The 25270-nt window shown below is 46.7% G+C and overlaps 1 protein-coding gene across 1 annotated transcript in view; it reads right to left on the reverse strand.

The window, feature by feature from the left end:
- CNKSR3 (CNKSR family member 3) overlaps positions 1-25270 on the reverse strand; it is a gene marked incomplete at both ends in the record, with an annotated part of 104069 nt that overhangs the window by 39066 nt on the left and 39733 nt on the right. The window contains 2 exons of the mRNA XM_080699777.1: positions 298-500; positions 9017-9180. Of these exons, the coding sequence (XP_080555903.1) occupies positions 298-500; positions 9017-9180 (367 nt within the window). The remainder of the gene's footprint in view (positions 1-297; positions 501-9016; positions 9181-25270) is intronic.

The raw sequence follows: 25270 nt of genomic DNA on the forward strand, positions 1-25270 counted from the left end.
AAATTAAGCCAGGAAAGGTAACATTCTATCAGAAATGCCTTCATACCAACCAAATACTCACTCATTAATGTTTAATCTCAGGGAAACAACCTTTAGCACAGTTTCACTCTTCTCTAAGCAGAGGTTAATTTGTTCTTGTTATTAACCTTTTCTGGAACATCCACAGGCTACCCTTAGGTTGGTATTTGAGCCGGGACTCCTGGGTTCCAGGAGAAAGGACATGAACGGGGCAAAGGCTTGTCTTCCTACGACAAGGTACAGCCTCCACCCGGTGGTCAGGCCCCCTGCGCAACTCACCTGTCCAGCCAGGCTAGCAAGGCCTTGGCCGCGCCGATCAGCTCCACCACCGACGTCAGGAACTCGTTGGGGGGCTTGCGGGATGTGTTCCCATCATAAGCTGGATTTTTCCGCCGGCTACTTATGTAATTCTGCAAATTGTGGGAAGATGCCCGCAGCTTCAGAACCAAGTTTTTCATATTATCAGTTTCGAGGCCATAATTCTGTGGGAAATAAAATCAAAGGGAAAATTTCCAAATGACCCTTAATGTCCAAAACTCTCCTAATCAACTGCTGAGCTCACTGAGTAGCTGGAGAAATTCCTACAATCATGGCGAAATCCCACATGATTCGACCCAGCAAAGCCAACCTGGCCCACGAGCCGGCCGCTCCTGCTGGTGTTGCTAGCTCCTCTTCCTGTGGATCGTGGGGTGCACGGCTCATTCCTGTCACTCAGGTGCTAGCCCGAATGTCCCCTCCTCTGCCAGGATTCCTGACCACCTAGCCCCGAACAGGCTTCCTGAGCCCTGCAGATGTGGGGTGGGATCATTCTCTTTAAGGTGGGTGAGGTTCCTTTGCACTGGGAGAAGTTCAGCAGCACCCCGACCTCTCCCATTAGATGTCAGAAGCATCCGCTCCCCAGCTGCGACAACAAAGGTTGGCCCCAACATTGCTGCATGTCCCCCGGGGGCAGAACAGCACCTCAAGTCAATCAACACATCCCCCACTTCTCCAACATGTCACCCACTTTGCAGCTGTCTTCTTCTAGAGCATAGATTCCCAAACGTATTGCCCCTTTAAAAAAAAAATGACTAAGTGCCCCCCACAGCCACTTCTACCACTGCCTTAAACTTATTCATGCCCCCAGTTGCACTGGAGGCTTTTACCATCCCTGGATGAGTCCAGTGTCCCCGGGGGCAGTACCACCGAGTCTGGGGATCTGTGTGTCTAGTGGGTGCCAGGTCCGCAGGAGCAGGGCTCTATGTACCGCTCACTACCGCGTCCAGCACTGCAGGCAATGAAGGGGTGAATTCCCATCAGAGAAGACTTGGACACAGAGCAGCACCCAGCGTCGGATCACCTGGAACTTCTGAACAGTGTGCTTTGTAAACCACGCTTGACAACTCGGTGCCCTAAAACACCAACTTCATGTGACAATATTGCCCTAGACTACCAAAGGACCAGTCCCAGACAACAACACATACACGGAAAATGACTCTGGCGCAGATATAAATGTTGGTGTTCCTTTTCAAGCCTGTGTCCTAAGTCAATGTCTGATCATTGACAAACAGAAAAGATATTTCCGAGGTCCCATAATACTGCCTCAGCAGTACTCTAAAGAAAGAGCTCGGTACCACTCAAAAGTTGGCGACAGTATACTAGAACTGGGCTAAGTATTTGATTCGCATTTTCTTAGGAAACAGTCTATGAAAGTGGGAAGGTTGTCACAGGTTGAGTCTCTCTTATCCAAAATGTTTTGAATTTTTGGTTTTCTTTTTGACTATTTGCATATTAATGAGATATCTGGGGAATGGAACCCCAATCTAAACACAAAAATCATTTCTGCTTCACATACAACTTACAAACATCACCTGAAATGATTTCACACAGTCACCTTAGTTTGGCTGTGACCCATCCCACAAGAAGAACTATGGAATTTTTCACTTGTATCGTCATGGCAACACTCAAAAGGCTTCCAATTTTGGAACATTTCAGATTTCAGATTTTCAGATCAGGGATGCTCAATCTGTATTTCTATTTCATAGGCAAAGCAACTCAAGCATGGAAAAAATAAATTCTCTCAAAAGTTACACACCAAATCAGTGGTAGATTCTTGGCCAGGATTCTGACCAAGACATTCTGCATCCAGGCAGGACCTGTGATCAGTCTAGTGTAGACGTCCTCACACCGGCCCAAGAAAGGGCAAGAGATGCGATCGGAAACAGAACGGACGTTCGACGAGAAGGAAGACTAGCCAGTCATCCCACGTCTAGCACAAACTAACAAACTGGCCAGTTATCTCACAGCTGGCACAAGCTGTTTGAGTGGCCGAAATCCCATCCTGACTCTACCCTCCAGTGGTGCTGGGAACTTCCAGCGAGATCCGGGCACCGAAGCCAGAGGGTGAGCTGTGTTTCAAAGCCAAGATGCAGAAACAAACCTATTTAGAGGCTTGGGAACACTTCTGTCCCGCACGTACTATGAAAAAAAAAAAGCTTTGGCTTTAATGAAGTCTGACTTTAAACAGATTTTATTGTTGGTTTAAAAGTATGCTGTTGCCGGGCGTGGTGGCGCACACTTGTGATCCCCGCACTTGGGAGGCGGAGACAGGAGGATCGCGCAGGTGCGAAGCCAGCCGCGCTGGTTTGAGAGACCCTGTTTCCAAATAAAAAATATACAAAAATAGGTCTGGGAGTGTAGCCCGAAGGTATAAGGGTTTCCAGGAACCCTAGTACCAATAAATAAATAAATAAATAAATAAATAAATAAATAAATAAATAAATAAATGCTGCTTACTACTAAAATTTTTTAGACAGGATTTTATTGTTGTTGTTTTGATGGTGGTCAAACTAGGAACAGAAACAGGGACATTCTACCTCTGAGAAACACCTCCAACCCTATTTTGATTTTTTACTTTGAAATAGGGTCTCACTATGTTGCTGAGGCGAGCCTCAGACCTGCAATCCTCCTGTCTCGGCCTCCCAAGTACTGGGATTGCAGGGTGGCTGCTACTGCACCCACCTTAAATAGAACTTTTGAAAGGCGTTAAGCACAGATTAACTGCAGGCTCTCAGAAGCTTTCACAGAAGGGAATATCCCACAGTATGAACGCGTTCTGGAAGAGCAGCAACGTTCTAACTGCACCTTATTTCAATTCATTTTTCCCCCTCACTGTTATTTTCTAGAGACTAAAATATAATATTTTCCTTCCAAGTAGAAAAGACAAAAATAAAAAGATGGATGTTCTTGTAGCTTTTGAAATTCAGAGAACCCAGGCCTCGCGCGAGTGGATGGAGCACCCACATGCTGCGGCCTGTTCCGAAGGACTCGGGGCTGATGAAGGGGAAATGGCCGCTCATTCAATTCCTCAGCCTGCCAACCCGAGTCGAGAGTGTGGACTAAAGGCAGAAAGTCCCTCTCTGCCGTGAATGTCACCACAGATTACTTGCATTCCCACACACGACATTTACTTCCTAAACTCTAAGAGGATTAAGTGAACTTTATTGGTATTTTTGTTTGGTGGAGGAGGAATTGAAAGGGGATGGGACCCAGGGCTTTGTAAGTCAGAGTTATACCCCTAGCACTTTTTTTTTGGGGGGGGGGAGGGGTACAGGGGATAGAACCCACAGGCATTCTACCTCCTAGATCCACTCCAGCCCAAATTTTTTATTTTTTATTTTGAAACAGGGTCTCACTAAGTTGCAAAAGGCCTCACTAAGTAGCTGAGGCTGTCCGCGAACCGCGATCTTCCTGTCTCAGCCTCCCAAATGCTGGGATTCCAAGTGTGCATCACCATGCCCGGCCCCCCAGCACTTTTCTAAAAATATTTTTGTTTTGAAATAAGGTCTCTGTAGGTTGCTGGGAGTCTTGCTAAATTGCTCCGGCTGTCCTGGAACCTCTGCGTCTCCTGTCTCAGCCTCTCAAGTATTGGGATTGAAGGCATGCACAACCACTGAGCCCAGCTGAGATTTTTGTTGTAAGAAACTTTGAGCTTCCATCTTTAACAAACCCACACACTTTTGATATTAAAATAGAGAGGTATAGCTTGTATAACTGGTTCTCTTCATGTTCCACTAGATTTGTTCCAATTTTTTTTCCAAAACAAATCATGAACTGGGAAGATGGAGAGATGTAGCTCAAACTGAGTATAATTTTTTTAAAAAGTTAAGATGGAGAAACGTTATTCCCTCCTTTGGCCCCATTCCACAATGAGGAGAGAACAAGAGACTAATTATATTAGCTTGAAAGGACTCTACTGTGGAACAGAATCAGGGAAAGATTATTAACTTCAGTGCCCCACAATGAAAGACGGGAAATGGAGAATTTCTGAAACTAGATTTGATTATTTTGATCAGTCCTTTCCCTAAAGCCTGTCTCTTTCTGAAATTGCTGTAACAGAAGGCATCAATAAGATCGAAACTAGGCCGTGATACATGTAGCTTAGTGGTCGAGAGTGTGCTTAGCACGAGAGAGGGCGAGTTTGATCCCCAGCACCAAAAGAAGAAAGAAAGACGAACAAAGAAGAGGAAGCAGAAGATACAAACTAAGGAATAAATGAAACAAGTCTCTGAAAAATCGGTACACACACTAAGCCCATTCCACTGCGATCTCACCTCACGAGGGTCTGGGCATCGGCGGACATTTCCTGAGCTGGGTGAGAAACCATACACCAGGCAGGAGGACGGTAAGACACCAGGTGTTCACTGCCCTAGGCCCTTAACTTACCCACCTCTTAGCTAAGCATAAACTACGCGGTTCCTCCTTCCTCCCCCATTTCTACTAGCTCTGCCTGCTCACGATCTAACATCCGTGATAAAGGATGTGAGTGACACAAACGAAAACCATCCTATTCACTGGAGCCAATTAAGTGACAATCTAAAAAATATATTTTACAGATTTCCTAAAGGCATCTGATAAGATCCTCAGCAAGATCAAATACAAACTGCGGGCCAAGATTCCTCCTTTGCACAATCTCCCCATTAAAAAAGAGAGAACCTTTTTCGTGATGGGCTTGGGTAAATGATGAACAGTGAAACACCCCCGGGTCTCGGAGCATGCAGGAGCACGCTACCCAGAGCGCCTCCGTGCAGGCATTTCATTCAACCACATGTACCGATTCCAACTTTGCTCGAGTCTCAGCCTTCTTCAACCTTAAAAGTATCTCCCTAATATGCGGCAGCCAGGGAGAATATGGGTCACAGGAGGAAGTCTGGACAAAGGAGGTCCTATAGATGAGCAAATGGCGGCCTAACTGAGGAGATGGGGGGGGGGGAGGGAAACTCTGTAATGCCCATGATCTACATTAATAAACATATCAATGTCAATCGCTAAGCCAAACATGAGAAGGAGGGAGGGCGAGGGAGGGGGGCAGGAGCTGGGTAATGGCTAATTGTGTGGTATGCGCATGTATGCCTCCACCATCTTGTACCCCGTTAAGATGTATGACTACAGTGCACCAATAAAAATTTTAAAAAATAAATAAAAGTACAGCTGGACCTGCCTCTGTCTTGGAAGCTGGGCCTTCTCCCATTCGTCACGCGGTGCAGGTCAACATTATCCTCTACCACTGACCGTCACACACTCTTGACCAACGCTACGCAAAAGAACATTCTGAAATGATGGAAAAAAAAGTCTTTATCCGCACTATCCATGTAAACAGCTACATGTGATCGTGGCTAACCTACTAAACAAAAGCAGTTCTAGGGTATATACCATTACCCTCTGCCCCACACAGGGACAAAAACTGGGCTCTGAATCTGAACTCGGTCCAGGGCGGATGTCCTGATTCCACCTCATAACATAAGTCACTCTCCTAAGCCACTCCTGCCAGCAAGGTCAGTGTTCGCCAAAGGTGGTTTCTCTCCTCGTGCTCTCCCATAAGCAGCCATTCGAGAGCCTTTGTTACAGGGCTCCACTCCGAGCCCGGATCTGCTCCTAGGTTCGGTCCCTGTCCAATCTATCTGCCCTTCTGTTTGCTCCCAAACTCCCCAGTGATTTCGTTTTCACCTCCCTCCTTCCATACTTCTAACTCTACTCACCTCCTGTCTATTATAAAATCAACATCACTAAACTAAATTTACACAGAAACCTCTTTTATAACACCAGGACCAACCCAGTTCTACGTTAACTGCCTAGGAGATAAATATTCAATGCCAAAGGTTATCATCAATTCATACATCCAAAGATCTAGATGGCACTAGATCAAATAGGTAGCAATAATTAGGATATGCATTAAAAGAAGAGTATTTTAATAAGTGGTTCTACGAAGACTACAAATATTTTAGTCAAACTTTTTTTTTTTTTTTGCATTACTGAGCATGAGGACGGAACCCAGGGGCATTCTGCCTCTGAGCTACACCCCCAGCCCTATTTTTTTTTATTCTTTATTTTTAAACAGGGTCTCACTGAGTTGCAGAGGGCCTCAATAAGCAGCTGAGGCTGTCCACGAAACGTGATCCTCCTGTCTCAGCTTCCCAAACGCTGGGATTACAAGCGTGCGCCACCACAGCCGGCTTCTAGTCAAACTTAATAAATCTTCCCTAGCCCAGAAAAAGGCACAAGCGCTAGCAAATGCTCCGGGGCCCTTCCGGCCAATGCTCTCAGGGGCGCACTACTGCACAGAGAGACCCAGAACGAGGCTGAGGTCAGAGCTTGGTCGACAGAGGAAATTAGAAGGAAATTGTAGGAGATAAAACACAGCTTTCAGTTCTGGCATCGGTCCAGCTTTGTTCATTTTGGTCTAATATTTTAAGAGGCAGGGAAGAGGAAAAATTAAAGAGCGGGCCCAGCGGCAGCGGCTGCTGACACCACCCCACCCCCGCCCCCCGTGATGAACACGGCTCTGGCAGTCGACCCTTCCTCCTCGCCTCCCGTACCGCGGATCTGAAAGTCATTTACGTGTCCTCAAAATATTACTACAAAGTGAAAGAGAAGATTCAAATTCACAGAACATCCTGCAGAAAAGACAGAAAAGCCATGTTCCCAGAAGGGATAATAAACACATTTGGCTATGAAAAACAGACCGTTTTAATAATAAACAGGATGCTCGGGAATACGTTGGGCGGTGCAAAACACCTACCCGTGAGTACACGGCTCCATCGAAGGTGAGTGTTGCTGTACAGATGGAGAAAACAGACAGCAGCATTTCCCCCAAGGTCACAGAGAGAGCAGGGCCAGGATCAGAATGCAAAAATCCTGCCTCCCCGCCAATGCTCAGACCACTTGGCCACAGAGACTCCCTGGAGGGAGCTCACTTATCAACCACAAATCATTTCCCCATTACTCTCCTAAACAAGAGCAGTGCATCCCTAAGCAGAAGACAGGGCCCTGCCATTTTAAGAAGAAGACCCGCACAATGGAGCAAGTGTTATATCATCGACGGAACGCAGACCAGCCGTGGCCAAATCCTCGTGAGCGCATTCTTTCCCACCATTCTGGGTGATGTAATTGTATATACCCCTGGCTAGGGTTCAGAGCATTACTAACCCGGCCAGAATGCTGGAGAGTGCGTCCAAACCCCGACAGTTGAGTAAACTGCATCTGTAGCATGGCACACGACAGGCAGACCTGAATCCCACCCGGGCCAACCGGTGTGAAGGCAAGATGCACTCGCAGGTGTCCTCAGCCCACATCTAAAGGGGCTATTTCTGAGGCCACAGATGTGATGTCAGTACTAGGGCCTGGCGGGATGGAACTCGCTCTCTCCTGGCCACCGCTGTGCAATACAGAATAAAGTCCGTCTTTCTGCCCATCGATCTGCCATTTCATAGGTTCACTACTTTAAGCACAAACATTAATGATTTAAACAACTCAAATATCTACAAAACTTCAAATGCTTTTTTTTGGTACTGGGCCTTGAATCCAAGGCATCATTCTTTCTCTGAGCTATACTCCCAGACCTTTTGTTTTGTTTCAAAGTGTCTCAGATGTTGCTGAGACTATCCTCGAACCTGTAACTCTCCTGTCTCAGCCCAAGTACGGACTGAGGTTACAGGAATGTGCTACCACACCCAGCTTGCAAACGCTTCTGATGATCACAAAAGCAGACATGAAAATTGGAACATCACCCACTTCCATTCAAAAAGTATTTTCATTCAAGACTGTGCCTATTTATTTATTTATTTATTTATTTATTTTGGTGGTACTGGGGGCGGAGCTCAGGGGCTTTCTACCTCTAGGCTATACTCCCTCCCAGACTTATTTAATACTTTATTTGGGAACAGGGTCTCACTAAGTTGCTGAGAGCCTCACTAAGTAGCTGAGGTGAGCTTCGAACCTGTGTGATCCTCCTGTCTCAGCCTCCCAAGCGCTGGGATTACAAGCATGCGCCACCGTTCCCAGATATGCCTGTTTATTCTTAATAAAAGATAAGAAAATAAGACTAACACAGACTTTTTTGTGTGTTTTTCTTGCAAAGGATAACTTTTTTCTGTAAAGGATAAAATAGTAAATATTGCAGGCTTTGGAGGACTTCATGGCCCCTGTTAAAATTACCCAATGCTAGCCGGGCGGGCGTTGTGGCGCACGTTTGTAATCCCCAAGCTTGGGGGGCGGAGACAGGAGGATCGTGCTGGTTCAAAGCCAGCCTCGCTGGTTTAAGAGACCCTGTTTCCAAATGAAAAGGTTAAAAAATAGGTCTGGGAGTATAGCCCGTGGGAGTGTATTCCGGACGGAGGTAGAAGGGCTTCCAGGAACCCCAGTTCCACACAAAAAAAAAAAAAATTACCCAATGCTACCACAGTAGCACAAGTAGCCAGCAGCACATCAAAAAATGGACATAGCTATGTTCAATAAAACTTTATTTATAAAAACAAACAGGGGGCCAGATTCAACTCATAGGCCATAACTTAGCAGCCCTTACTCTACAAAATGGTTTTTCTTCCCTTTTTGCATTATCTTCAACTCCTCCCTCACTTGAGTGGGTCATTAAGGAAGCGTTGAGGTGCTAAGTCACGAGGATTTGAGAAAACAAAGCTCTAAAGGAAGTCATGGCCACCCAGGTCGCTTCTCCTGAACTAACCAGTGCACAGAGCAGGTCCACAGCCTCCAACACCAGCTCCTGGTGCCCGATCCTCGTGACCCCCAGCTCTTCGAGATCCTGGTGGGAAATCCGCAGCAGCTGCTCGCCGTCTATCTTCTCCCGCTCAAACTTGTGGACGTACGGCTGCAGGCAGTCATCGAGCCCTACCCAAAACACGGAAAGGCCATTATCATCACTGTATTCCTTTATCTCTCCCCCCACCATGACCCACACCTAAATAAATCTCAACAAACACAAATATGCAGCCACGATTTGATTAGGGCGTGTGTTCCACCTGATGGGCGCCTTTCGTGTGACATCTCATCTCAAACAGGGTTGAAATGTGCCAGGCCAAATTCTAAAGCAGACCCTACACAACAGTGTTACAACAGCTCCCTTCCCATTCCCTATAAACCGAAGGGACAAATCTAAACCTCTGCTGACTGGAAATGCTAGTTATCTGTACCAGACATGGGTTGTCTGTTTGCTAAGCTACCCTTCCCCTGGGAGACGGCCCCTCTCCCAGCAGGCTTGCCAATCAAGATGCTTTGCCCAGGTGATTGGCCTGTGGCCACGCTGGCCATGCATGGTCCTCCACACACCAGCCAGTCCTGGCTTCAGAGACAGCCATGTGACGCCAGCAGAGCCAATCAGAATCTCCTTGCTATCTGATACGTGGACGCAGGAAGACACAAGCTTCTCATTGCTATTTGATACAGGGATGCAGGAAAATACAAGCTCTTTCTTCCTTTCCATTTGGAGATCGGAGGAAACAACCTTGGCGATGCTGGCAGTCATTTTTCTGATCAGTTTTCTGAGAATAAGCTCACTTGAAAGAAAGAAAAGGAAAAAAAAAGTGCTCCGCTAATATCCCATAATGCCCCTGAATCTAACCCTCTTAAATAAGGATACTTCTGAAACTTTCCACTTTATTAAAATAAATCCCTTTTCTGGCTGAAGCACATTTGTCATAAGTTTTTGTTCCTTGCAACTAAAAGAGTTCTGATGGACACAGACCTAAAGGAGGAGGTACCAGCAGTGGTTCTAGAAAAAGGCAACATTAAGTGGGTTAGCTTAGGGCAATTTTTCCAGGTCAAATACTACTGCCAACAGAGTCCTATTTTAATGCTTTTTATATAATGACTATAATGGGTAAGCCAAGCAGAACTTAGGAATCTTTATTCCTATACAGAGAACTCTTGGGTCAGCTTGATATAATGGTTTGAATGGAATTTTACCCAGAATCAACTGATCTTTTTCAAAGCTAATAATAAAAGTCACTTTTGTGTTTTAAAGACTAAATTTATATAAATTTAGCCCCAATGCAAAGGACAACGACTCAATTTAACTAAAAAAAATAATGTGGAAAGCATGCTGATGCCCCCCACTATGAGGACACACGCACACACACCTCACTTAATCTTGAAAACTGTCCCGTGTGGCTATTTTTCTAGGTTGGAAAAAGTAGACACAGGTCTGGCACTTACTTTGAGTAATTTTTTTGTTTTTTTTTTTGGGGGGGGGTACTGGGGGTGGAACCCAGTGGCTTTTCTACCTCTGGGCTATACTCCCAGACCTTTTTTATACCTTATTTGAAAACAGGGTCTAAGTTGCTGAGAGCCTCACTAAGTAGCTGAGGCTGGCTTCGTACCTGTGCAATCCTTCTGTCTCAGCCTCCCGAGCACTGGGATTACAAGCATGCGCCACCACATCCAGCTTACTTTGGGTAATATTAAAGCTCACAAATCTAAAGCTGATGTGTGAGGCTAACCCACTGTCACCATTTGCCTCTTAATAAGATAAAAGAAGAGGCCTTTACTTCTTGTGTGTGTGGTGGTACTGGGGATGGAACCCAGGCCGTGAGAAGCTGGCCCTCTACACACCAAGCAGAAAGTTCGGAGACCAGCCCTGCTCACGCTCTGACCTTGGACTTCAGCCTCCAGAGCTCTGATCAAATAAATTACTTTTGTTTCAGCCACACAGTCTATGGTATTTTGTTATGGCAAACAGACCATAAATCTAGTCCCATTTTATTTCATATTCGTCCTCATGCAATAAACTCTTCAACCAAGTCAAACAAGGCCCCGTGACCCTTGGAATGGAAGTTGCTGTCTACTGTGCTAAGAGGCAAGTTCACCGCTGGAGATGCATCAATCTGTAACACTCATGTTAGATAAAGGAATACAAAATAAACGAGTCTACTAAAATTACAGCGAAGAAACTATGTCCCATGGGTATTTAATAACTTCCACCCCAGAATGATAAAGACAAATAAAAGTGAGGGCAGAGTTCTCCTTTAATTAACAAAACAAAGCAACTCAGAGGAAATAAATTTCAGAAGCCTCCACAGAGCATTTAGGAAATAAACACTTGGGGGCACGGCAAGGAAGGTCGTGGTGCTGGTATAGTGTGGGTTCCAGACACAGAACAGCCCGGACCTCCTGGAGGATTCTGGGAAGATACAACACAGGCCACTTCTTCAACTCATCACAAGTTTCTTGGGTCCTAGGAGAATTATCAAGTGGAAAAATCACGTTGCCACCTATCTAAAGACAGAATCTCTTGAGGCTTACATGCTTTCTCCTTGAGGAACACAGGCATTGAACGTAGCGGGTTTTAAATAGTATAGCCCCCAGAGTTTTATTATCCCAATACATTATAACCTATTGTTCAGAATTCTATTGTTTAGAATACAATTAGATTTATGAACAGCTAATTTAAACTCCTGTACAGTGCCACAAAGGAGGGGCAAACCCTCAGTTTTAGTACACTGACGTAACTGCTTTCGTATTTTCAGTAACTGGGACTCACTGATCGACTGTGCCTACTTGTCAGTTTCTTGCTTCAAGCAACTTATACAAAGTCTTAGCAGGACCAAGAAACACACAATTAAGTGAAATGACATTAAACGAATTCTATTTATACTATTTAGCCCAGGCTAAAGTAGGAAGGAAACGGAGAAGCAGCCTACAGAACGGGAGCCAGTCTGAGAAAAGCCACACTAAAAACTGTCACTAAGCCAGGCTACAAATAATCCTAAACTTAGACAAAAACACACTCTCACCTTGGATGTAGGAGACGGCTAGGCGGTGCTAAGAGCCCAAGTTCCAACCCCTGTGCCCCTCCTTTCTTTTTTTTTTTAATTTAATTTTTTTTTTTTTTTTTTTTTTTTTTTTGGTGGTGGTGGTACTGGGGTTCCTGGAAGCCCTTCTACCTCCGAGCTACACTCCCAGACCTATTTTTACATTTTTATTTGGAAACAGGGTCTCCTAAGCCAGCGCGCATGGCTGGCTTCGAACCTGCGCGATCCTCCTGTCTCTGCCTCCCAAGCGCGGGGATTACAAGCGTGCGCCCCCACGCCCGGCATGTGCCCCTCCTTACTGACGGGAAAACTCGGGGCAAATCAGTCTGAGGTCTCCTCTGCAAACCGGGAATCTGGTCCTACCCACTACCCCGCACAATAATGGAAGTCAAGAGGCGACATTTATAAAGAGCCGAGAACACGACGGAACACAGAGAAAAGGCTCTGTGCGTTTTGTTAAATGAAAAACGCGATGTATTCAGGTCCTCAATCTCCTAAGTGTTCATAATACAAGTTACTAGGGAGAAACAGAAACTCCCCGATGCTCTGGTGGCCCCTCCAGAGCAGCGTGAACTGCAGAGAAAACGGTCTCAGCAGCCGGTGCTACTACCTTCCCCAGACAGTTTCCGATCGTTGGCTTCCTCTAAAAATGTTTTTTGATTTACCGCAGCACAGAAGCACCCCAAAAGGAAACACTCCAGTCTTTTTGGTTACTGCTTACTCTACCAGCACTCAGAACATCACATGTTCTTAAAAATAACAGCATTTTGTGCTTTTTATGGCAGAACAGTATTCCATTGTGTGTGTGATCGCATTTTCTTTATCCATTAAACATGTTTTAGCAAAGTTTGTTGTTATTTGTTGTTTTCTTCTGAAGAAATGTCATGATTCAGAAGTCAGTTTAGCCGGGCGTGGTGGCGCACGCTTATAATCCCCGCGCTAGGGAGGCTGAGACAGGAGGATCGCACGGGTTCGAAGCCAGCCTCAGCTACTTAGTGAGGCTCTCAGCAACTCAGTGAGACCCTGTTTCCAAATAAAATATAAAATGGGTCTGGGAGTATAGCCCAGAGGTAGAAAGCCTCTGGGTTACACCCCCAGTAGCACCAAAAAAAAAAAAAAAAAAAGAAGTCAGTTTAACTAAAGCTGCAGCCTCCCTTCTCCCTCAAGACTTTTAAGGGTCCCAGGTGACAGATGATACAAAGGCTTTTGCAACATCACGACTTGAATAGACTGTTCTTTGACCAGGAGAATCCTCACAGACTCAAATGCATCCGATTTCATTAAACAAGATTCATGGCGCAGCCCCCACCTGCACCGAACCACCCCGGCACCCCCACAGGGTGGGGCCTCCAATGGGAAAGAGACGGGGCTTAGGAGTAGAATGGATTTGATCATCTGAACCAGGGGAAGGAAACGAGGATTGGGTAGTGAACTGCCCTTGATGACGATATTCTCAGAATTTCTAATGCTTTTAAAAACATTTAGCTGGGCACAGTGGTGCACATCTGTAATCCCAGTACTTGGGAGGCTCAGACCAGGGGATCGAAAGTTCAAAGACAGCCTCAGCAAGTAGTGAGACTCATCAATCTAGCAAGACCCTGTTTTAAAATAAAAATAAAATAAGAGAAAGATATAAATATAGCTCAGAAGGAGAATGCCCCTGGGTTCAATCCCCAGTACAAAACTATATGTGTGTGTGTGTGTGTGTGTGTGTGTGTGTGTGTGTGTGTGTGTGTGTATGGTACAATCCTACCAACCACCAAAGGTCTTCTGTCTTCCCAATTTGCTGACACCCCCTTAGAGTATGTAGTAACTTCCCCCAAGCCAAGTAAGACATCTTGCTAAGAATTGGGGGTGCAAACTGAGACTTGGTGTTGTGGTTTCCATGCCAACATGAGATGATGGCTGCAGGGAGGCTGACTCAGCGTGCCAAAATCCAGACAGGTGGTGAGGGCCAGGGCCTCCCGTGTCCACTCACCTGTCTCTTTGGAGTGCTCTTTTGTAATTCTTCTTTCAAGTATGTCTGCAGGCCTTCATTTTAGCTAGCTGGTAAGACTCATTTAAATATGTTAACATGGCCGGGTGTGGTGGCACACAGTTGTGATCCCAGTACTTAAGAGGCTGAGACAGCAGGATTGCATGTTCAAAGCCAGCCTCAGCTAATGTGAGGCCCTCTGCAACTTAGTGAGACTGTTTCAAAACAAAAATAAATAAATAAAATAGGGCTGGGAGTGTAGCTAGGAGATAGAATGCCCCTGGGCTCAATCCCTAGTACCACAATAAATAAATAAGTAATAAACAAATAAATCTGGTACCATAAATTCAGGCAGTAATACCATGTTGTGTTTGAAACATAGGAACATACCAACTTATATCTATATAATTTGGGGGGGGGGGGTACTGGGGTTCCTGGAAGCCCTTCTACCTCCAGGCTACACTCCCAGACCTATTTTTTATATTTTTATTTGGAAACAGGGTCTCTTAAGCCAGCGCGCTGGCTTAGAACCTGTGCGATCCCCTTGTCTCCACCTCCCAAGCGCGGAGATTACAAGCATGCACCACCATGCCCAGTTGTACCTACATAATTTTAAAGGCTTGATTAATTCTATTGCCCTGAATTGACTGATCTTTCCCAATGTGCCCAAACTCTAAGCAGCAGTTCTAAGAAGGGAGGCAGGGAGGTCCCAGGCTACCTCTCAGAGGAAGTCCAAGACAGAGGGCACACACTCGGCCTCTGCACCTGCTGAGCCCAGCAGTGAGCCCAGCCCACTGAACATAGAGAACGGAGGTCAGAAGCCTGCTGGACCAACCCCATCCTCTGCCTGCCATGAAGATGTCCATCAGGAGACTCTGCAGCCTCGACCTCCCAACTCAAGTCCAAGCTCCAATTGCACCCAAATCCCGGAAAACACGGCACAGAAAGCTCGCTACTTCACTCTTTTTATCCTCTGGATTCTGGAAATAGTGCTTTAAGGAGAGAAGAACCAATGAAACCAAGCAATTTTTCCTCGCGGCCTTTCTTACACTCAATCTAAGAGCCCCAAACACAACTTCCTAAGCGGCCATTGGGAGGGTGGTCTTGTCAGTCTCCACCGGCCACCAAGTGCTGGCTGCAGCCCATCTCTGGCTGGTCACCTCCCCAGTCCACACAGTAGCTATGGCTGAGGCTCGCCACGACCCTCGAGTCCCCTTTGCCCACCTACACCACCCACCCCAAGACTTGCAGGAACCGGGATTTCTTCCTGCTACAAACCGTGGCTTCTATGTACTGCAGTCATCCATGAGGGTCATGTTCTCCTCCGGTCCCAAATCCTTCATTTTACATTTTACATTTTCAAACCCATTCCCCTCCCACTTGCTCTGGGACCTAAATTTAGCCCCACAGATTCCGGCTCTTGAACTTTCCATTTCTTTTATTACCTCTGCAACCTCCCACCTTAAAAAACAGAGTTTGGAAAACATCCACCTCACCCCCAGAGGTCTCGAGGGCCGGTCAGTACTGATGCCTGGGGTCCCTCCCACCTCTCTGCTGTCTGAATGCCCACGTTCTGACTCCCACCCCACCACCCACAGAAACTGCTGCATACTGGTTTCAAGAACCCAGTAATTTTTTTAATTGGTGCATTGTAGTCGTACATCTTACTGGAGTACAAGATGGTAGAGGCATACATGCACACATCACCCAACTGGCCCTTCCCCAGCTCCCATCCCATTCCAGGCTCCCTCCTTCCTGTTGGGCCTAGTGACTGACTTTGGTGTTAGTGAATGCACACCCTATACACCAGGGAACTGCCGCGCCCCTTGGGTAACTGGCAGCCCCGTCCTTACTGCAAGTCGAGGCTGCTACCCACTTCTTCATTCTGGAGGCCCCCCCCTCCCGTCCGCCCCACGCCCTTCTCCTGGCCTTCCTCCCGTAGCTGTGACAGTCTCTTCTCTGTTCCTTTGGTGACTGGTCTCACAACAACTGTCCCTTCAATTCTGAAATAGATGGTTTCATCTTTGGGTCATCTGTCCTCTCCTCTGAGAAAAAAATTCTTATGCACAGCCAGGACTACACCCAACTCTGTAACAGCACTCCACAGCGGAGTAATGGCAAATTTTGCTATCAGGCATGGGAAGAAATATTAGAACTTTAGTATAATCCTTTATGCAAAAATGTAGAGAACAGCTTTACCGACGTGTGCCTGGCTCTGGCACATGCAGCAGGTCTGGAAGTCACATGCCCTGCTGTGAGCTATGGGGGCCCAAAGACCCCTCCTCAACCGAGAAGGGAAGGGACTAAATCCCCAAAGACTTCACTGTCAGCCTAGTCTTCTGGCATGAAGCTCGTTACCTTCTTTTCGCTCACTAGCTCTCATAGCAGATAAAGCCCCAAACAGATTCCTGCAATGGATACTGTAGACTAAGATGATACAGGGGCAAGCTGGGAAAATTAGCAGGGTCGATAATTAGCTAATCAACGATCAGATCAATCAAGAGCTGTTCGACCTTGGTGACTCCTGACTGTAATTACATTACTTAAGAGGATGAAACAGAAGGACCGCAGGTTCAAGGCCAGGCTCAGCAACTTAGCCAGATCCTGTTTCCAAATAAAAAAATAAAAAGGGGCTGGGAGTATAGCTCTGAGAGAGAATGCCCCTGGATTCAATCCCCAGCACCAGAAAAAAAAAAAAATTATTTGAAATATGGTGTCGTACCTAATATTAATGAAGAAACATACTCTAAATATACACTTGCCTTATGATTTTTTTTTTGTGTGTGTGTGTGGTACTAGGAATAGAGCCCAGGGGCTTTTCTACCTCCGGGCTATCCTCTCAGGCATATTTTACATTTTATTTGGAAACAGGGTCTCACTAAGTTGCTGAGAGCCTCACTAAGTAGCTGAGGCTGGCTTCGAACCTGCGCGATCCTCCCGTCGCAGCATCTCAAGCGCTGGGATTACAAGTGCGAGCCACCATGTCTGGCTTTGCCTTATGAGTTTTAAAAATAGTTTTAAATCTTTACCTTGTGACAATATCTATTTCTTAAGGTATATATTATAACAAGCATGAGAGTGCAGTAGAATGTATATTTATTTATAGATGAATGTCTACTTACGGTGGCACACAAGCTATTTGCTTACTAAAAGCCTGATTGGAAATCTACAGATCTATGGATGACAAATCTCTACAGAGACAGCTGACAACCGCTCTCTGTCTAAAACTGAACACCACAAACAGGCGCTCTTCCTCCTCCGCGTCAAGCCTGCCTCACGCCTGTTGTCCCTATTCTGGTCAGTGGCCCTGGGGTTTACCGAGTTTTATAAGCCACAGACTTGGAATGTCTTCCCTCCCTCCACACTCTTCATCCTCAAGGGCCGGCTAACTACTATGGAGCGCCCTTCACTACTGCCACGGTTTGGCTCCATCCTCCCACCTCTGCTCCTGGTTGAAGACTTGTTCCCCGGCCTGTGGTGCTGTTAGGAGGTGGCAGAACCTCTGGAGCTGGCGCCCACTGGCAGGAAGTTATATCACAGTGGAGTGCCCTTAAAGCCGATATTGGGGCCACACTCCCCGTCTCTGCTTGCCAGCCACCATGGGGTGGGGGAGCAGTCCCCCCACCACGTGCTCCCTCCACAGCATGCTGCCTTACTACACCCCTATAAGCAGCAGGGCAGCCAGCCTTGGACTGAAATCTCCAAAACTGTGAGCCAAAACAAGCCTTCCCGCTTTTTAACTGGATCGCCTCTGGTATTTTGTCACAGTAATGGAAAGCTGACTACCGCAAACTCCCTTCCTATCTGCACGTTCGCAGCTGAACTTATTTATGCCTCGCCCGGGTTTCCACAACAATCCAGAAACTGGCTGCCAGGCTCAGGCCCCTCTTTCTCTTACCCTTGACAATTCCAGCTGAGCAAAGCCATCCCCTCCTTCAAGGATCCAAGGCCACTTTGGGCTTAGCATGACTCTAAGGCCTTGAGGGCCTGGCCTCTTTCAAATCCTTTGCAACAGTCCCACCGCCCATCGCACTCACCCTGCTAGTTTAGATGGGGGCACCCACCTTATGAGTTTCTCCAAAAATAACAAAAGTATCACTTCAGGTTGGCAAATAGAGCTCATAAGCCAAATCTAACTTGTACCTGCGTCTGTAGGTCAGGCTGGATGGGAATACAGTCCTGATTTTTCTACTTACATATTGTCTCTGGATGCTTCTGTACAATGGCGACATTGCTGAGGGATTGTGACAGACACTGCAGGGCCCACAAAGCCTATAACACGTGCTATCAAGCCCGGGTTGGTAACCCTAGTACTTGGAAGGCTGAGACGGGAGGATCGCAGGTTTGAGGCTAGCCTCAGCAATTTAGTGAGGCCCTCAGCAACTTAAGTGAGACCTTGTTTCAAAAGAAAAATAAAGAAGGGCTGTGGGTGTAGCTCCGAGGTAGAACAGCCCTGGGTTCAATCCCTAGTACCACAAAGGAGGAAAAGAGGTTTGCAGACCCCTGGTACGGCTCCCGTACAGCTCACAGCAGAGACGAACACAGAGTGGGCCTAAATCTGCAAACCAGAAAAAACAGACTAGACTGGTCCAGGTGGAAATTAAGTGAACCTACCTTTTTTCTTCTTTTTTATAAGTTAGAAAAATTTGGTTTCTATAATTACACTGAATTTATAAGCAGAGAAAATGTTATCCTCCTACCTTCCCCAATAAAAATAATATGAATACATTTTGGGGAGATTCCTTAAAACTTTTTATCCACTATTTTCTTTGGGTCATTTTTGCTGGGGTATAATTTATGAAAAATAAAATTGGCCAGTTTTCACTGTACAATTTTGTGAGTTTTGACCAATATATTCAGTTGTGTGACGACACCACAATCACGATAGAAGCACCTATTTAATGTTTTTATTTGGTTATTCGGGTAGTGGGGATTGAACCCAGGGACATCCAATACCCAAGCTCTGCCCCCAGCCCTTTTTTTTTATTTTGAAACAGGGTCTCACTAAGTTGCTGAGACTGACCTTGACCCTGCAATCCTCCTATCTCAGCCTCCCAAGTACTATGATCTCAGCATTTCCATCACCCCAGAAAAGTTCTTCATGGCTCTCTGCTGTCCGCTTCTACCTGCTTTATATCCAAAATGAATTCAGTTTCTTACCCTGGCTGACCCGTACGTGCGACCCAGGCAGCACGGCGGCTCCTGAGTGACCCAGCAGGCTTCCCCAGGGGCTGACATCTTAGTCATCCTGCAAGGCTTCTGGTTAAATTTAATTTGAGAAAGAATACTAGGACTAAGCACGGCGTCTGAAAGCTAGGTTGAAAAACCTCCTGGGTTTCTGGCAGGTCAAAAATTGTCTGTTTCTGCATGATTGTGAACTTATAAATAACCCTCGCTTATAAGAGCAGGGTATAAAAAGAGGTTTAAATAAACCACAAAGAAACCTAAATTCCAAAAATCCTTGGGAGCTAAAATAATAATAATAATTAGCAAGTGAATGAAGTTAATCTTGAGAAAAAACATATAAACATCCCTCCTCTATAGAATATGTCAGGCCTTCTACTTTGATCAGAGATGCGCCACGTAAAGACCAAGGAAGAGGCTGGTGCTCCCTTCAAAGCAGTACTTGGGAAGCTAAGACAGGAGGATTGCTAGTTCGAGGCCAGCTTCAGCAACTTAGTGAGGCTCTCAGCAACTTAGTGGGACACTGTTTCCAAATTAAAAATAAAATAGGGCTGGGGTATAGCTCAGAGGTAAAATGCCCTCGGTTCAATTTTCCAATAACACACACACACACACACACACACACACACACACACACACACACACAGCCGGGGCTGCATGAGCTCCATACACAGAATGAAGAACCAGCCGACCCTGGGACACCCCATCATTCACTTTGTGTATGGAATGGGCACTGGTTCTGGGAATCACAGCGCAGGCCTCGTTGGGGGGATACCAAACTGAAGGAAAAAAAATAGGAATGATGATGAAAAATTAGAAAACTGGACCCTTGGCTATTTGGGAAATATGGGTTTACACATCACTGAAGACCTAAAAATAAATATGTCGTAACTGGTCGGGAGGGTAGTGCACACCTATAATTCCAGTACTTGGGAGGCTGAGAGAGGAACATCTCAGGTTCAAAGCCAGCCTCAGCAATTTAATGAGACCCTCAGCAACTCATCAAGACCCTGTTTCAAAATAAATAAAATAAATAAAAAGGACTTGGAGTAGAGCTCAAAAATAGAATGGCCCTGGGTTCAATCCCTAGTACTACCACCACCACCAAAAAAAAAAAAAAAAAAGTAAGCAAGCCACATCTTAACTTTCTTATAAGAAACAGCTCCAGGCAGAGCAGAGACAGAGTGCCAAAGTGCTCGGTGTCCCCAAAGCACACTCCACTTTCTTGCCAGTAACCACTGTCCTCTAAAGCTGACGTTACCCTGAAGACATCAGAGATGTTACCAAGAAACAACCGCCCGGGGGTTCACTGCATAAGGAGATGATACATCACTTCAAAAAAACTTGGAGCTAGGAAATGCGTCCATGCCAGGAAAATTTAAAGAAGGAAAAACAGAAAGAAAACCTTAACGCAAGGACTCAAGTTATCCAGAAAACAACAGATGGCCTGCTCTCAGCTGAGGTTTGGGACTGGTGAATAATGTGTCCCAGCTGAAAATCTTTTTGTGGTACTGGGGGTTGAACCCAGGGACATGCTACCTCTGAGCTACACACCAGCTCGTGTGTGTGTGTGTGTGTGTGTGTGTGTGTGTGTGTGTGTGTGGTCTTGGGGATGGGACCCAGGGGCATGCTACCTCTGAGTGACACCCACCGCCCTATTTGTTTTTATTCTTTACTTTTTGAAAAAGGGTCTCACTGAGTTGCAAAGGGCCTCACTAAGTAGCTGGGGCTGTCCACGAACTGCGATCCTCCTGTCTCAGCCTCCCAAATGCTAGGATTATAAACGTGCACCACCATGCCCAGCCTCGGCCCTACTTTTTAATTTTCATTTTTGAAATAGGTTAATTTTCATCAACCCATGGGCCTCTGTAGGTTGATAAGAGTCTCACTACTTGCTGAGGCTGTCCTCGAACCTGCAATCCTCCTGTCTCAGCCTCGCAAATACTAGGGTTGCAGGCATACACCACCAGGCCTAGCTAAAATTTTAAACAGGAAACCCTGGCTTCAAAGTTGCAGGCCTCCCAAGCCAGCCCTGCCTCAACTGCACAACCCAAGCTTTCTGAAAGAAACCCAGGTCGACCCTCCCCACATCCATAGCACCAAGCTGCCCTTGGTGCTAAACTGAAGAGAGCCCAGCATGTGACGGGACAGAAGTTGGTATTATCTAAAATCACTGAGGAAGGGAGAAATGTTTGCTGATCTAAATCACTAAAAAATAACCGACAAGCCAGGCATGGTGGCGCACTCTTGGAATCCCAGCATTTGGGAGGCTGAAACAGGAGTATCTCAGGTTCATGGCCAGCCTCAGCTACTTAGTGTGGCCCTCCACGACTCAGTGAAACCCTGTTTCAAAATAAAGAACAAAAAACAGGGCTGGGGGTGTAGTTCAGAAACAAAATGACACTGGGTTCTACCCGCAGTACCAAAAAAAGAAAAAACAAAAAAACGACAAGTAAATCACAGTTCACAATGGTCTAAAAGATGGCCAGAATTCAGAATTTAACAGCGGCCCTTGATGTTCAGCTGCAAGCTCTCTTCACCTTGCCCAAAAAGTGTTTGATGCACTTGAGAATAATACCAGGACAGGGAAAAACACAATAGTGATTTATAGGAGAGAGACAGAGACAGAGACAGAGAGACAGACAGAGAGAGACAGAGAGACAGAGAGAGACAGTGAGACAGAAAGACAGAGAGACAGACAGAGAGAGCAAGACAGAGAGACAGAGAGAGACAGAGAAAGAGAGACAGAGAGAGGAGAGAGAATGTGATGTGGTGTGTGTGTGTGTGTGTGTGTGTGTGTGTGTGTGCGCGCGCACAAATATAAATGTATCTCTCAGCTGGTACTTGAAAAGCTAAGAACTGCAGGTTCAAGACCAGCCTCAGTAGCATAGCAAGACTGTCAGCAACCTGGCAAAACGCTGTTTCCAAACAAAAATTAAAAAAATTAGGGCTTGGGGAGTGTGGCTTGGAAGTAGAACACCCCTGAGTTCAACCTCCAGTACCCAATAAATAAAAAATAAAAACTACCTCATAGCAGATGTCAAACCAGAAAAAAAAGGGAAAATGAGTTTCAAATTCTAAAAACAAAACTGTGGAGAGAACACATCAGCATACCACAAGCTCTGGTCAAAGAAATATGTCCTCCCCAGGGCTGCTGGTTACAAGTCAGTAACCAAACCACTGCATCCAATTTTGCAACCTTTGGACCAGCGAGGAGAGAGGGAGAGAGGGAGAGAGGGAGAGAGGAGGCAAGTGACTCGCGAGCCAGAAGGAAAGGATGTGCTTTACAATTAAGCTGTCCTTTCTGGCCCTCTAGCATAACTTATTTTGTCAAAAATGATCACTTGGATCTGGTCTAGAAACCAAACATGGACACTGGCGAGCCTCTGCGGACCCAGGGGGTGGCGATCCAGAGCCCAAGCCATCACCTCTGCTCCGCCTGAGCCACGGGATGGCAGGGAGCCATCCGCCAGCTCCGCCATCATCCGGCCGCGCCGCCTGATGCATTAGATCAAACCCTGTGCTCACAGCGCCGCGGGGTTCGCCGAGCCCCCTCGACACCAGGCCCGGCTCCCCTGCCCACGACCCGGGACGGTGAGGCCGGGTGAGACTTCTCTCCCCTTTGCAGATGGGGAAACCTAAACTTGGTGTTATCAGTTAAAAAGCCAAGGCAGAAGAGCCATCTGGACCTCAATCGGGCGCGCCGATCCTTGGAGCTTGAGATGCAACCAAGAAATGGATGGAAGGGGAGACGGCTTAACCAAGTGCACAGGCGCTGGGTCAGGCACATGCTGGTCCCTGTGGAAATGGCGTGGGTCACAGGTCAAGCCACTGAAGATCAAAGAAGTGTCAGCAAATCAAGCTGGAGCGATGGAGCCATTTCATTGGCCAGGAGAGGCAGGATGGCCTCTGGGGCTAGACTGCCTGGACTCAGCGCTCTCTCTCTCTCTCTCTCTCTCTCTCTCTCTCTCTCTCTCTCTCTCTCTCTCTCTCTCGATGTGTGATCTGGGGCCAGTTTCTTACCCTGTCTGTGCCTTTTCTCACCAACAAAACAGGGACCTGGTAAGCTTTATAAATGAGTTAAACATCCGCAAAGCACGTTGGAAATATTGCCAAGAACATAGAAAGTGCTTAACTTGGGTGTTTGTGAAAATAAAAATTAAAGGTTTAGGAGGAAGAAATTAGAATTCAGGGAGTGTTTTAGTAACAGGCCTAAAGTCACACAACCATGCAAAGGCTGAGTCGGGATTTATTGTTTTGTTTTCTTGTAGTACTAGAGACTGAACTCGGGCATTCTACCTCCGAGTTACACCCTCAGCCCTATTTTATTTTTATTTGGAAACAGGGGCTTCTTAGGTTGATGAGAGTCTTGACTACTTGCTGAGGCTGTCCTCCAACCTGCAATCCTCCTATCTCAGCCTCCCAAATACCGGGATTACAGGCTTGCGCCACCACACCCAACCTGAGTGAGGATTTAAAGCCATTTTCCAGGTCCGGGAAGGAGCCCAGCATGATGGGCCTGGGCGTCTGGCGCCTGGAGAGCAAGAACCCGCCATCTCAGCCAGCCTGCGCATCTGAAGCCGCAGGAGACAGGAGCAGAGGGAGCTCAGACAGGAGTTTAAGAAAACACCTGGACAGCGAGCTGAATCTTTTTAAATTTTTTAAATAACAACTCTCTTGATATATGATTCCCAGACCATCTAATTCACCTATTTAAAGTGCACAATTCGATGGGCTTCAGCAGATTCACAGATCTCTGCAAACACAACCACAATTAATTTTAGAGCCATTTTTTTTTTCGTGGGGGGAGATAACTAGGGGTTTTACCCCAGGGCATTTTACCTGTGAGCTACATCCCTACCCTATTATTATTATTACTATTATTATTATTATTATTATTATTATTATTATTATTATTTTGAAACAGGGTCTCACTAAGCTGCTGAGGGTCTCAAAAAATTGCCAAGACTGGCCTTGAACCTTCAATCTTTCTGTCTCAGCCTCCCAGGTACCAGGATTAAAGGTGTGTGCCACCACACCCAGCTAAAACTCAGTTTTTACTGCACTCTGGGGACCAGTAGAAAATGCCCCGTGTCCTACATTACTCGAGAGCTATTACTCTCCCAGCAGTGCTCTCCTCCTACACTGTCTGCTTTACACCAGCAGGTAAGAAGAGCCAGGCCGCGGGCTCTGACCCTCTGCAGCCACGGGACTCGGCGCACATCCCTGGGCCTTATCACCAATGGGGGGCTGGGACAGTGATCCTGTGGCCCCACCAGCCCCACTCTTCAGACTGTGTGCTGGGGGCACAGAAAACTGGCTTCTTTAAGTTAGCAAGGCACACCATCCTAAGCCCCCAGGGGCAGGAAGGTCACGTGGTCGCATTTCAAAGCCAGCGCCCATCAACACGAAGGGCAGGAGACACTGTCTGTAGGCAGTTAATAGACAGGTGATAAACTAGGGCTACTGAGGTTAACAGACCGCACGATCGTGCAGGCCTCAGACTGGAGCAGAATGCAAAAGCATTATTAGACGCCAGACGCCTGAGTTTTGTAACATCCTTGAAACTCAGTGGTGTGCGCGGAGCATCTGATTTAGGTTCTGTGCTGGCTCAGAGGGGCCTGGCTGTCGGACGCAGGGCGGCCGGGGTCCCTGTGATAGCAGCCTTCAAGAGCACGTCCCTCTGCTGTCCCCGCCCCAGAGCTCTAGAGAGGGGACAAGACCAAGTCGAAGCGGCTTTCTGGGCTCCTAAGGGAAAAAACATCCTTCTGGTTCAAACGTTCAGCTCTGACACACGACACCCATCCCTTGAATGGAAGGCGAGGCCCAGGCACCGCGCCCTCTCGCACAAGGTCCAGCCCGGGAGGGCGAGCAGGTGGCAGACCTGAGCTGCTGTGTTTGGTGAACAAATGCAAGAGCTTCCACCATCAAGATCTGTGACGCCGAGGCCCCAGCAAATTCTCAAGTCTTTAATGCCAGACATGGCAGGGCTGAGGCCCTCGCTAAACACAAA

The sequence above is a fragment of the Muscardinus avellanarius genome, assembly GCF_963383645.1.
Source record: "Muscardinus avellanarius genome assembly, chromosome: 8".
NCBI classification, from domain to species: Eukaryota; Metazoa; Chordata; class Mammalia; order Rodentia; family Gliridae; genus Muscardinus; species Muscardinus avellanarius.